Raw genomic sequence first — 13,064 nt, forward strand, 5'->3', positions numbered from 1 at the left:
TTTGTTTCACATGTAGGATACACAGAATAACCTAACACAGAAAAAAGCTCCCCCCCCTCGGGAAAATGGCTTACCTTCTTAGACAAGCCTGTGTCATAAAATCAGCTGTCACTTTGTACTGCCAAAGCATAGCCAGGTACTCCATTGCAGGCCACAATTGAACATTCCTGGTGAGCTGGATTAGGGAGGTAAAGTCTAGTTGGAACAGCGAGGAAGCTTCATTGTGCTTTTTCTCCAGAAAACCAAGTGAAATTCCTTTGGCTTTTAGTTCTAAACAATAGGCATTCACAAGATTCTTCAACTCATCTGGACAAAAAAACACATGCAATATTATAGCATAGTGGTCAATAGAACAGGCTCAGATTCCCAAAAACTAGTTATGTGACTTCGAGCTTAACCTGAGCTTAAGTTTTGTACCTGTGAAATGATGTCATTAATACCTGCACAATTCTGATGACAGAATTAAACAATATATGTAAAGTTCATCTCTATGCCTGACACTTCTTTAACGGTAGTTATACTATACCAAAAAAAAAAAAAAAAGAGAGAGAGAGAAGGGAAAAAAAAACAGAAAAAAAGAATATCTAAGGGAAAAACTTAAAAACTTATTGGCTGCAGAGCAGCAGATACTTCTGGAACATGTCAGCAGGCTAAACTCCAGAGTATATTACCTGGGTTGGCATCTTCCAGAACATTAGCTCTGAGGACCAATCCCCAGGCCTGCAAGAGACTTTTCTTTAAAGTCCATTCAGAAGCAACCACTTGGAGCCGATTAATGTCTTCACACCATCCACTTTCCCCAAGGGCAGGCATCCGCTCTCTGATGGCAAGCACTTTGTTAAGGACTTTCAGTTGAGAAAAACACTCCACCACCAGCTTGTTCTGAAACAACAAAACCCGGGAGAACCTACTATAGAGGAGAAACGAGGTTCTTTTAAGCAGCCTGTTCATGTCTAAGAAAAAAATATGGAACATTTCCACAATGCTTCTAGAAAACATAAGGTTTGTTTACTCCTGTTGCTCTCACGAGATTTTATAGTAATAAAGTTAAAACTCTACCCAGGCTTAATACTCTCCAAGAATAAGCACAATGTTAACACTTAAATCAGTTAACAGTATTCAGTGAACATTTAAAAGTTAAGTTTACTGGCAAGGGTGAGTCTAATTGAATGGCAGTCCCCATGCTCCAGAACTTCAGAAGAGGTCAAGTCTTAGTGTTTATAACATATTTCTAAGTTGTACCTTAAAAGGAAATGGTCGTCCCAGGAACTTTTGCAACTTCTTTATACCAGTGAAGCCACCAGTCGGGCTCCCCAAGCAATTCTGAATATGTTCTGAGACCGTCTGAACCTCTTTGAAATATCTTTAAAGGAGAGAAGAACAGGGGAAGTAAGGAAAGGGGGAAATGCTGGATAGTAGAGACATCATTTACATTTTATATTTGATTTACATTCACCAATAGGCAAAGGGAATCAACCAAAGTAAAGCAAGAAGTTTCAATTCCAAACCCTTTTTTCTTTTTCATTGGTACTGTAGATATTGCCCTTATTACTCTAAATATGAGTCTTACTTGTCTTCGTGGTTCACTAGGAGTTGGGGGATCTGGCGGACCAAATGTTTTAAAACCCAGTGCCAGTGAAGGGCAAGCAGGGCCAGGCCTGGGGCATCCACTTTTACTGTGTCAGCCACCGTCCATAACCGGTCCCGCCACCGCAGAGACTCCAAGATCTAAAAACAAAGTAAACCAGACTACTCACAAACATTTCTCGGTAAAAGACACAAGACACAGATTTCAACTGTTAATCAATACTCAACATACACACATAAGAGGTCTAGCATTCGACTGAAATATTTTTAGGGACATTAAAGCAGTCAGAGAAGGCACAGATTTTTTCCTCCAAGCACTTGAAGTTCAGAGCTACTTCCTTAGAGAAAATGGAATTACTGGGTCACGTGGTATATGTACATGTAATTTTATTAGACACTGCCAAATTTTGTTACAAAGCAGCTGCACTACTTTGTATTCCAACCAGCAGCGTAGGCAAATTCCAGTTCTGTTTCCTTACCAATACTTGCTACTGTTAGTGATTTTCATTTTAGCCATTTTGTGGGTGGCACCTCACTGTGGTTTCAAGTTACACTTCTTTGATAAATAATGATGTTGCAATTTTTGAAGTTCTTACTAAGCACTCATGTATCTTCTGAGAAGTATCTATTCAAATTATCTTGCTCATTTAAAAATCTGGGCTGTATTAGTTTATATAACTCATATATAATATCTATAATATCTAATTATAAATTTTATGTAATGCAGCCCATTTTAAACAGTTTCTCCCAGTGTTTTCATTTTCCTAAAGTTGTTAAAAACAGAAGTTTTTGATTGATAAAATTTATCAAATTTTTTCTTTTATCAAGAATCCTCTGGGGGCGCCTGGGTGGCTCAGTCATCAAGCGTCTGCCTTTGGCTCAGGGCATGATCCCGGCGTTCTGGGATCGAGCCCCACGTCAGGCTCGTCTGCTGGAAGCCTGCTTCTTCCTTTCCCACTCCCCCTGCTTGTGTTCCCTCTCTCGCTGGCTGTCTCTATCTCTGTCAAATAAATAAAAACTCTTAAAAAAAAATTTGTAAAAAAAAAAAAAAAGAATCCTCTGAAATCTTTGCCTATCCTCAGGTTATGAAGATTCCCTTCCATGTTTTCTTTTAGACAGTTCATAGTTTTAGCTTTATATTAAGACTTATGATCCATTTTGAGGTAATTTGTCCATAAAATGTAAGACAGGGGTAAAGGATCATTTTTAACTTTATTGTACTTGTTCCATCATCATTTTGAACATACTGCTTTTCCCCATTAAATTACCTTTGTACATTTAGAAGGAAAAAAAAAAATCAATTGACCCTAAAAGGATCTATTTCTGAATTCCTCTTGGTTTTACTGGTCTATGTGTCTATCCTTGTGATAATACCTACCGTCTTCACTAAAGCAGATTTGTATTGCAAATCAGGTGAGTCTCCAACATTGCTCTTTTAAAACGTATTTTTATAGCAAAGTAGTCCCAAGATTTCTTGAGTAATTTCTTTCAGAGATTGCATGAGGTAAAACCTATTTTCATAATATCAAATTATTTACCTTTTTTCACTATGTTGACATTTGCACTGACAGTACCAAAAAAGAGAGGGGAGGGGTGGGATGGACAAACTGTGATTGGGTATCTGGCAAACACTATATTGAAAATGAGGTGAATCTGTCAGTTCAAGAAAAGCAATTGAGAGTATTTGTTGCAGCGATAAAATTCAAGCTTTCAAGCAAAACCTAGAAATTTGAAAAACCAAGACCTTTACAAATTCCCAATATTTCAAGATTTTTCTAATAAGATTTGTGATAGTTTTTCATGAGTGTGACTCTGTTGACATTGAAGAATGATTTGTCAACATTTGGAAGATCTGATAACTCAGTGAACAATATTTTCCAAACTACCAAAGCATGAGCTAACTTCTAACAAGAGTAAAAGTCCATCCAAAGTGCAAGACAGACGAATGGATTTTGATGCATGACAAGTTTGATGTATTCTTTTCAGATTTCACATCACAAGTAATCTTTAGAAAACTATCACTTGTCAAGTTGTAGTACAGTATCAAAGAAAATTATTCACAATTATATGAAATGGCTATGAAGATATGATGTTGCAAAAGGGAGAAGTAGAATTATATGAATAGAGGCCTAAGCAACATAATGTAAGAGAATGAATGCAAAAACAGATTCCATTTTCTTCTATTAATCCAGACATTAAAGACACTTGCAGAAATGTAAAAAACAGTTGCAATTTTCATTAATTTGTTTTGAAAAACAGTTGATTCTCATTAAAAACATTATTCCTATTAACATTAAATGGATTTGCTATTGTGTTTTTTAAGCAAATTAATATTTTTTGTATTTCTCAGATTTATTTCCTAATATAATAAATACTGATAGATGTGTCTACATAAACAAAAGTTCTTTAGAGTCTTTGATAAACTTTTTGGACTCAAGACTCCTCTACAGTGTTAAAATTAAGACCTACTACTCTGTTTATTGAAATTACTAGAAAAACCTGGATTCAAAACTCAAGGAAATCCATACACAATAATGATGTCTAAGAAGGCTTAAGTATATAAAGAAGGCTTAAAATATAAATTAAAATTCCAATGTTCTCCAAGAGGTGGATAGACTGTATTACATACATTTGACGGAATATTACTTGGCAATAAAAAGGAATGAACTCTTGATACAGTAAACAATATGGATACATCTTTTTTTTTTTTTTAAGATTTTTATTTATTTATTTGACAGAGACAGCCAGCGAGAGAAGGAACACAAGCAGGGAGAGTGGGAGAGGAAGAAGCAGGCTCTTAGTGGAGGAGCCTGATGTGGGGCTTGATCCCAGAACACTGGGATCACGCCCTGAGCCGAAGGCAGATGCTTAACGACTGTGCCACCCAGGCGCCCCAACAATATGGATACATCTTAAAATAACTGTTTTGAGTGAAAGAAGACAGATTAAAAAGTATACTGCATAATTCCAATTATATAAAATGCTAGAAAAATGCAACTGCCCAAAAGCGTATTAATGAATACTTAGTTTGGGGTAGGGGCAAGGGAGAGAAACAAAATACAAAAGAACATGAGAAAGGCTTGAGGGTATTAGATATGTTCACTATTGTGGTAATGGCTTCACAGGTGTATACATGTCAAAACATTAAATTCTATACTTCAAATATATGCTATTTATTATGTCAATTATATACCCACAAAGCTCTAAAATATGTATGTATATATATGTACGTGTTTAAATATAATTTAAATTTAATATGTATATACACACATATTTTATATATATATATATATATATATATATATATATATATATATATATATATTTAAAACTGTTAAGAACAATTACATTTCTCAAGTAAGACTGGACATATAATAACAACATTGTAGTTTGTCTCACCCCTAAAAATCTTAAACATTTGTCTTGGCACACAAATAAAAACATGAGGTACATTTCCTCACCTCAATGACACTGGCATCAGACACCATCCCCTGAGAGGACTGGACCCAGAGCAGGATTAGTGCATCACAAAATTCAAAAAAAGCAGCAAGATTGACCACAATTTCATGGGGCAGGCTGTGATAGCTCTCTGGATCTTAGAGTTAATATAAATAAGAACATTCCATCATATTTAAGTATTATCTCTGGACATTTCAAAATCAACTGTAATATGGAACTTAACTGAATCTCTAGTACAAAAGTCAATTTTGACCTTTCAAAATTGAAAGCAAATTCTTAGCCTACTACTATCATATTAAACTTCGCAGATCAGGTATTCATATCTACAGCAGTTCTTAATGTCTTAATGAAAAATGAAAATTATACAGCAATAATGGGTACTTTATACAAGTACTTGTTTAAATACAAAACCAAAATGCACGTATGTCTGAATGAATAGAGAGCACAGAGAAGATACGAACAAATACACTATTAACAGTAACTGCTTCAAAGGCAGACTTCTTCCATTTTTATGCTTCCATATAGTCCAAATTTTTTCCAACAAGCACAGATATCTTTTCAATTTAAAAAAATGAAGGATGAAGAACGAACCTATAACAAATACTCAGGAGCGTGAACTTTTTGAGCCAACAGACCTAGATTTCAAATTCTAGCTCTGTTACTTGCTAGACATATGACCATGAGCATCTCTGTATGGCCCTCTCATCTTTCACAGCACGGGATCTACACCACATAAGGTTACCATAAAAAGTAAATGAAATCAAGGACATGTACAAAGCAGCTAGTCATTACTACTGAACAAATCAGGCCAGCAAATCAAAAGGAATCAGTAAAATGGCAGCAGCTGCTGAAGGTCTCTTAACTTCAGCGACATTCTGTGATCACATGCATAACTTGAGAATATAAAAGGTAAACATCTTACCTTTATGGAACTCAAAGGACATTCTCAAAACACTATTTCTTAACTTTTTGCCACCAACAGAAACTAAATTTGCTTCAGTAAAAATCCGTTTTTCCCGGTCAAGATATATGATTGTCCTGAAGGGAGATCAGTAACATAACAAATATTATTAGTTATTGGTGTATACTACTTTGCAATCACACCCTCTACCTGCTGAAATCTTGAGAACCCTTGGAACATCAATCTCCTTCAACCTGCCATTCCCTTCCATCCCCTCCAAGTTCTGGACTAAAGAGATGGAGGTGAAAGTGATGATGACTGAGTTGGAGGGCGGGGAGCGGGGAAGATAGATGGCCGGGAAAAGCTGCATCCAGGTAGACTGCCAGGCTTTGCTGTGATCTGACAAACCACACCGTGAACTCTTAAAACTGGCCTTCATAAAATTAATCTCTGGTGTTGTAAGTTACCTGGGGAGGCACAAGGGGGAGTTACTAGAAGGGGAGACAAGAGGGCCTTTGAGGCGCTAGTTCATACCATGTGCATGAGTTCACTTTGTGAAAATTCATTGAAACCAAATATACCTATTATTAAGTGTACATTTCTGTAATGTACATTATACCTCAAATATAAATTATTTTTTGAAATGTATTACATTACACTGTTTGCCAATTAAAAAACTACTGCTGGTCTTTACACTAAATGTGAGGAAAGACCAGCTTATATAACAATTAGATAAATTTACATGTTAAGTGTGCACGTAAGCATGCAGGTGCTACATGTCTCCTCAACATTTGCAGATGGGAAATGATCTGGACACAAGGCTGAGGAAAGGACCTGTGAGAGAACAAGCAGGTGAAAATGGGAGGAGCTGCCAAGAATGAATAGAAAACAAAAGAAACATGGCTATCCTAGGATAAAGGATTAATTGCAAAATAAAATGCAACATTAAGTTAGTGTATCTCTTAAAGCATCCTATTAAATTATTAAGAACTTGCAAAATTTACAGGCCTTTTGACATCAGAGTTACTTCACTGAGCACGGAGCATGAAAGAGAGGTGGTGATGAAGGCAATCCCATCTAACATCCCACTACTTCTCAGGTTCAGGAGAGCAAACACATGTAAGCTAAGTTTGACAGACTTTAGAAAAGGTATAATCTGTAAAGCTATATTGTACAATGAGGTAAACAGTGCCCAGAATAGCAGGCTTCACCTACTTGTTTGCAACAGACTCTAAAAGGGCAAAGAGCTGCTCAGGCTGGTCCATTTGTGGGTCAAAGTCCATCGAATTTCTAATGATGTCCAAAGCCTGCATATTCCATCGGGGGTCCAAAGGGATCACAAATTCATCTGGTTTAAAAAAAAAAAAAGCAAAAAGTAAAATTTTGAAGTTAAACTCCCTTGCCTAGAAAATTTCACTGGAAGATTTGCATTGTTTTAATTTGATCACATTCAGTCCTGATGGGGAAGAGATAGAATAGGAAAATTGCTGGATTCAGCCCACAACACTAGAAAAGTAAATTTCAACTGCTTTTACACTATTTCCTTTCTAAATGTGAAATTTCTGCTAGTCCTGAAAATTCATTCCACAGTGGGATATAAGGTAATCCCTCCAGAACATAAGCATTCCAACCAATACACTCACTTGCTCAGGTCCCACTGCTGGTCAGAAAACAATCCATGAGCTTAATCACCCAATCTGCTGTCATTAATCTCAAAAAAAACTAACTCACATGGTGGAAAAATGAATGAATACGTCTCATTTGCTTTCAATAAGAAAAACCACTCAAGGGGCACCTGGGTGGCAGAGTCAGTTAAGTGTTCGACTCTTGGTTTCAGCTCAGCTCCTGATCTCAGGGTCACAGGATCAAGCCCTGTCTCAGGCCCTGCAAGTGCAGAGTCTGCTTGAGATTCTCTCTCCCTCCCCCTGCACTCACACACACAGGTGCACTCTCTCTCTCAAGCAATAAATCTTTAAAACACAAAAAACAAAACAACTTAAGATTTTGCTTAAAAGCTCTTTCTTAATAATCAGAGAATATAGCATCTGCAACTTCTTTGGCTTAAAAAACTAGGCACCTCTTCTGTAAAGCATCAGTGATCAGATCTGACCCTTCTCCAGAGGTTGTGAGAATCCAAGGAATGAGGTTAAGACAAAACAATGGTAACATTAACTTGAAGGTGGCTGGGTAGATCAGTGGAGCACTTCAAGTATTTAAAGGTATCTCCCCCACACTAGACTAACAAATGCCTACTGTCAACAGCAAAGTACATGAAGGAGGGAACCCATATTCCGAAGTCCAGTAAGACCACATGATCCAGAGCTATACACCAGAAAAGGCGTACCTAGTATGTTCCAACAGTGGGCAAATGATACTGGCTAAAAAGGGAACCTGCTACTCATACCCTACAACTGTTCCCAAAATTCTTTCATACTTGGGAAGCCATGATTTAGTTCAGCCACAACATGACCACCACAGTTTTCCCTATTGTTCGATTTCTTCCCAAACATTTACCTTGTTCTCTTTAGTGTACATAAGGTCATTGGTTTAGCACAAAAGCATCATGCATATTTTCTTCTAAACCAAATGGCAATGGTATGTTTTGATCAATATTAAACGAAGATGGGGTGGGAAATTAAAAACCTGGTTCTATGAAAATGTCCCTAATTTCCTCATTAATGCTTATGTTCAATCAACTTTATACTATTCTCTTCAAGTAAGTTTGTTATCTTACTCCTCAATTAAAAATAAATTCTGGGGGCGCCCAGGTGGCTCAGTCACTTAAGTGTTTGCCTTCTGCTCAGGTCATGATCTCAGAGTCCTGAGATCGAGCTCCATGTTGGACTCCCTGCTCCGTGGGGAGTCTGCTTCTCCCTCTCCCTCTGCCCCTCCCCCCACTTATCCTCTCTTTCTCTCAAATAAAATCTTTTAAAAAAAATAAAAATAAAAAAATAAATTTTGAATACCTCATTTGATTAGATAGCTTGAATGGCTGTTTCTTTTATCCTTATGGTTTTAAAACTTTATATTTAAGGCTTTATAACTTTTACTGAGGTTTTATATTTTCTGAAGTAATTCACACTATATTGTTTACCCATCAAGTCAAATAGCTCATAGTTTAAAACCCCTTCTTGTTAAGAATTCAGAATGCTCTGAGTGGAAGGGGCCCCGGAGAAACGAATTTAATTCCCGTATTTTCCAAACACAGGCAGTAAGTATGAATGATGGGTCTCAAATGAACAAGCCAGTTTGTGGCTGAGTTGGGCCCAGAGACCAGTCTTCCAACTCCTGTGCCCTCCCCATTGTTGTGTATCATCATCATCTTTCAAAGACTAAAGGAAAAAGGGACAGTTTCAAACAAAGAAGTGGAATTTGCATCTGGATACTGTGAGTCTTCCAAAATATAGGGTAACATATTACACTGGCAATTCTGACAGGTCTTTTTCCATGGACTTGGTGGGACCAGTTTCCTAAACTGTGCTGAGAACTCAAAATTAAATCAGGTGCAGTACCTGTTATATTTGGTTGTAATATTTTGATGACATTACTGACCCCAGCTGAGAGAGAATTTGAGTAAAAATTCCTAAGAGATGCAGCATTGGCTTCCAAATGAATCTGTATTGATTCTGCGGAGGAAGGAGAAGCAAATGTTAGTATTTAAAGTGGGGCTGTCCAAGCAAACGTTTTGCAATATGGAAACATCCTATAGTTGCACTGTCAGAGTAGCCACTAGTCACGTGTTAGTAAGCACGTGAAACGCGGACAGTGCATCTAAGGACTGGATTTTACATTTTACTTAATTTTAATTAATTTATATTTACATTCTAGTAGCTACCTGTGGCTGGTAGCTCTCATATAAGACAATGCAGATAATACATAAATTCTCTCTGTGCAGTTTTTAGGCAGATCACATGCACCACACAATATACACAGTCTCTGGCTAAGTTCTCATGAATAGAAAGGTTCATGTAGGGGCGCCTGGGTGGCACAGCGGTTAAGCGTCTGCCTTCGGCTCAGGGCGTGATCCCGGCGTTATGGGATCAAGCCCCACGTCAGGCTCCTCTGCTATGAGCCTGCTTCTTCCTCTCCCACTCCCCCTGCTTGTGTTCCCTCTCTCGCTGGCTGTCTCTCTCTCTGTCGAATGAATAAATAAAATCTTTAAAAAAAAAAAAAACAAAAGAAAGGTTCATGTAAACTCAATTACTTTACGCAAAAAGTTCTACCAACAAATTCCAAGTCCTATACTTTGCAACCCATGCAATGTTGTTATTGTTGGGCTTTCCTCTTAAAATGAAAAAAAGTACAAAGAAATTAAGCATGACAAATTAGAGCACTGGAACTAAAATAAGTCTCTTATGCACTTTTAGTCTCCTAAGTCTCTTAGGAACTAAAATAAGTCTCTTACCAAAAGCAACCTTCCCCAGATAAGAGGGTAATACAGGAGTACAGGAACATGTTCAAAAAATAAACAGTAACATAACAGTACATTTTCCTTTTGGATTTGATAGAAAGGTGGAAGATCCTGAAATGCTAAGGATTACATGGGGGCAAAGTTTCTCTGAGAACATATCTAAAGGCAGATATATATGTGCCTCAATTTTTTTTTAACAGCTATACAAACAGTAATGCCAAGTCACAAATTTCTTGCTATATCTCCCAGATACAATTTTAACAGTGTCGTGTTAAAAATAACAGGATAATACAGCTACTGAGGCACTAAAATAGTGTAAGCGTAAATATATTCACTTATTATACAAATTAAGTTTTTTTGACTCACCCAGCCCCTGCGGTATATTCTTGGCTAAATGATAAAGCCATTTAACTCTGAGCATCCAATCTTGATTGGTTGCTCTTTCTATAAGCAATTTAACAGCCATGGCCAGAACATCTGGTTCATCGATCCAGTAAGTATCCACTTCAACTGAACTGAATTTCAAGCTCTCAGGGTTAGAAGACTGCATGATTTTCTCTAAGTCTGGCAAGGTAAGAGGTTGAATCCTGAAATTCATTAGAAAAATAAGGCAAAGTCAGTACTATAATAAACTTTCATTTTATTTTATTCATTATATTTCAAAGAACCAGGAAAATAACTTCATAAATATCGGATCCAAGAGTTAATGGGGAAAGATTAATCCCCTTCAAATGAGGATAATTAAAACATACTGAGTAATAAATAATAGGGAGCAATATTACAATGAACAAGGAAATTATGACAGCTGGGTAATAAATGACCACGGAACATTCTGGTCAAACATGTTGGGTCATGACCACTACCATCAGAAAAAAAAAGTCAAGATGCCAAAGAGACACAGGCTGAAGGCTCCACTAACCTGGCCCAGCTGCTGGTTTTCATGCTCATCCTGTTGAGGCAATATACTAAGATCTGTCCATCACTTCGGACGATAGACAGGTGAGAATCTTCTGTAGCAAAGAGAGCCGAGGGCAGAGAATCTGGCCACAGGCCCATGGCAAGGATGGAGTTACCCCAGGTTTCATGTGCTCGCAGAGAAGAAACATGTTTCTCCAGTAAAGTCTTCACGAGCTGGTAGGAGATAAAAACACGTGGTGTACAGGCAATATGTAATTACTATCACCAGAAACTAGCAGAGTATTAAGAATTTTCTAGGCCCTTTGTGATCATCTCATGACAACTCTTATCACAGCCTTCAGTTTTCAACATTACAAGCTAATTTCCACTTTGTCTGATGACAGCTAAGTTTCAAAGAAGTAATATTTACATTTATTCTATTTTCCAGAAAAGTACTTAGATGCCAGATCTCTACTAGAGAGTAACTGAAGTGCTCTACTCTCAGTTCATTAAAGTTAACATCAATAGAAAGAATTTCCTCCACCTAAACAATGTAGAGTGTTATAACTGAGAAAGCTGTTTGAAACACTTCATAGTACCTTCTGGTTTGCTGGTGAATGCTGGGAGCGGACATACGCTTCCCAGCATACTTCAGAAAAGGCTTTGTCTAAACTCAGCCCTCGCTGTAGGTACTGCACAATGAGTAAGGCTGTCTGGATTAGAGTTGAAATAGAGGACGTTGGAGAACCTATAAAGAAAAAAATATCGCCATTTATGAGCAACAGATTCTGCAAAATCTGCAATGAAATTAGATATATTCATCTTCACATCAAACTTTGTTCCACCCAAATCCACCCAGATACTTACCTTAGAAAGCCTTCTATTTAAAAAAAAGAAAGAAAGAAAGAAAGAAAGAAAGAAAGAAAGAAAGAAAAAAAGAAAAAAAGGAAAAAAAAAGAAAGCCTTCTAAGTGGAATCTAGGGTCTCAGTAGCACATTATGGACTTGTGGAAACATTCATATTCCTTCCCTATCCTGCCTCCCTCCCTCCCTTTCTGGCTGTCAAAAGCTTATTGCAGGAAAGTGACAATTACAAGCATGACAAAGCCTGGTATATATATCCTTAATCTAAAGTTGATACACACTCAAGTGGCAAAATGAGCATGGCCTCATAAGGACCATGTGCTTTAAAATCCAACAGAACTACATTCAAACCTCACTGCTTGGCTTTAATGAGTTACTCAACCTCTCTGAGCCCTAACTATAAAATGAAAACATGCTTTGAAGAACTAATGTGAAAACTAAAAAAGCAACTGACACTGTACCTAACACATAGCAGTTACTCAATAAATAGCATTTCATTTTTTATCATTACCTTTGTTATTCCTGCCTGTTCCTGTATATTTGGACATTTAGAAGAAGCAACACCTGTTTTAAGCAGCTCAAAGTTCTCTCTTTATTCTACCTTCAAAATACTCAATGACCACCCTGAAGATAAGATGGACAAACTTTACGAATTTTAGTGCCTGAAGCTGTATCCCTCAAAATAAAGGTGTCCAAATGAATCCATCAGAATTACCTGGGAAGATTCTTTAAAATATTAATATCTGTGCCTCACCCAGACTTGCTGAACCCAATCTCTTAGGAGGAAGAAAGGCATCAGCTACATTTACATTTTTAACACATTTTTCTGGTAATTTCTATTTGTATGTACACTAAATTTAAGAACTCCTAGATTAGCAGTCAAATGGAATAACATAAGAATTTCTAGAAGAATAAAACTCTGCAGAGGCCTAGAAGCCCAGCACCT

At 37.1% G+C, this 13,064-nt stretch overlaps 1 protein-coding gene across 3 annotated transcripts in view; it reads right to left on the reverse strand.

Annotated features, from left to right (window-relative positions):
- Positions 1 to 13,064, reverse strand: part of MDN1 (midasin AAA ATPase 1) — a 164,058-nt gene that overhangs the window by 53,170 nt on the left and 97,824 nt on the right. For all 3 annotated transcript variants that reach the window (XM_087865316.1, XM_045807060.2, XM_087865317.1), the window contains 11 exons: positions 11,855 to 12,003; positions 11,278 to 11,489; positions 10,725 to 10,945; positions 9,460 to 9,573; positions 7,163 to 7,295; positions 5,969 to 6,084; positions 5,049 to 5,182; positions 1,571 to 1,728; positions 1,243 to 1,363; positions 672 to 882; positions 75 to 306 (listed from right to left, as the gene is read on the reverse strand). In XM_087865316.1, coding sequence (XP_087721442.1) covers positions 75 to 306; positions 672 to 882; positions 1,243 to 1,363; positions 1,571 to 1,728; positions 5,049 to 5,182; positions 5,969 to 6,084; positions 7,163 to 7,295; positions 9,460 to 9,573; positions 10,725 to 10,945; positions 11,278 to 11,489; positions 11,855 to 12,003 — 1,801 coding nt within the window. The remainder of the gene's footprint in view (positions 1 to 74; positions 307 to 671; positions 883 to 1,242; positions 1,364 to 1,570; positions 1,729 to 5,048; positions 5,183 to 5,968; positions 6,085 to 7,162; positions 7,296 to 9,459; positions 9,574 to 10,724; positions 10,946 to 11,277; positions 11,490 to 11,854; positions 12,004 to 13,064) is intronic.

This window comes from Ursus americanus, chromosome 11 (genome assembly GCF_024610735.1).
Source record: "Ursus americanus isolate L20-20 chromosome 11, mUrsAme1.1.p, whole genome shotgun sequence".
Classification (NCBI taxonomy): Eukaryota; Metazoa; Chordata; class Mammalia; order Carnivora; family Ursidae; genus Ursus; species Ursus americanus.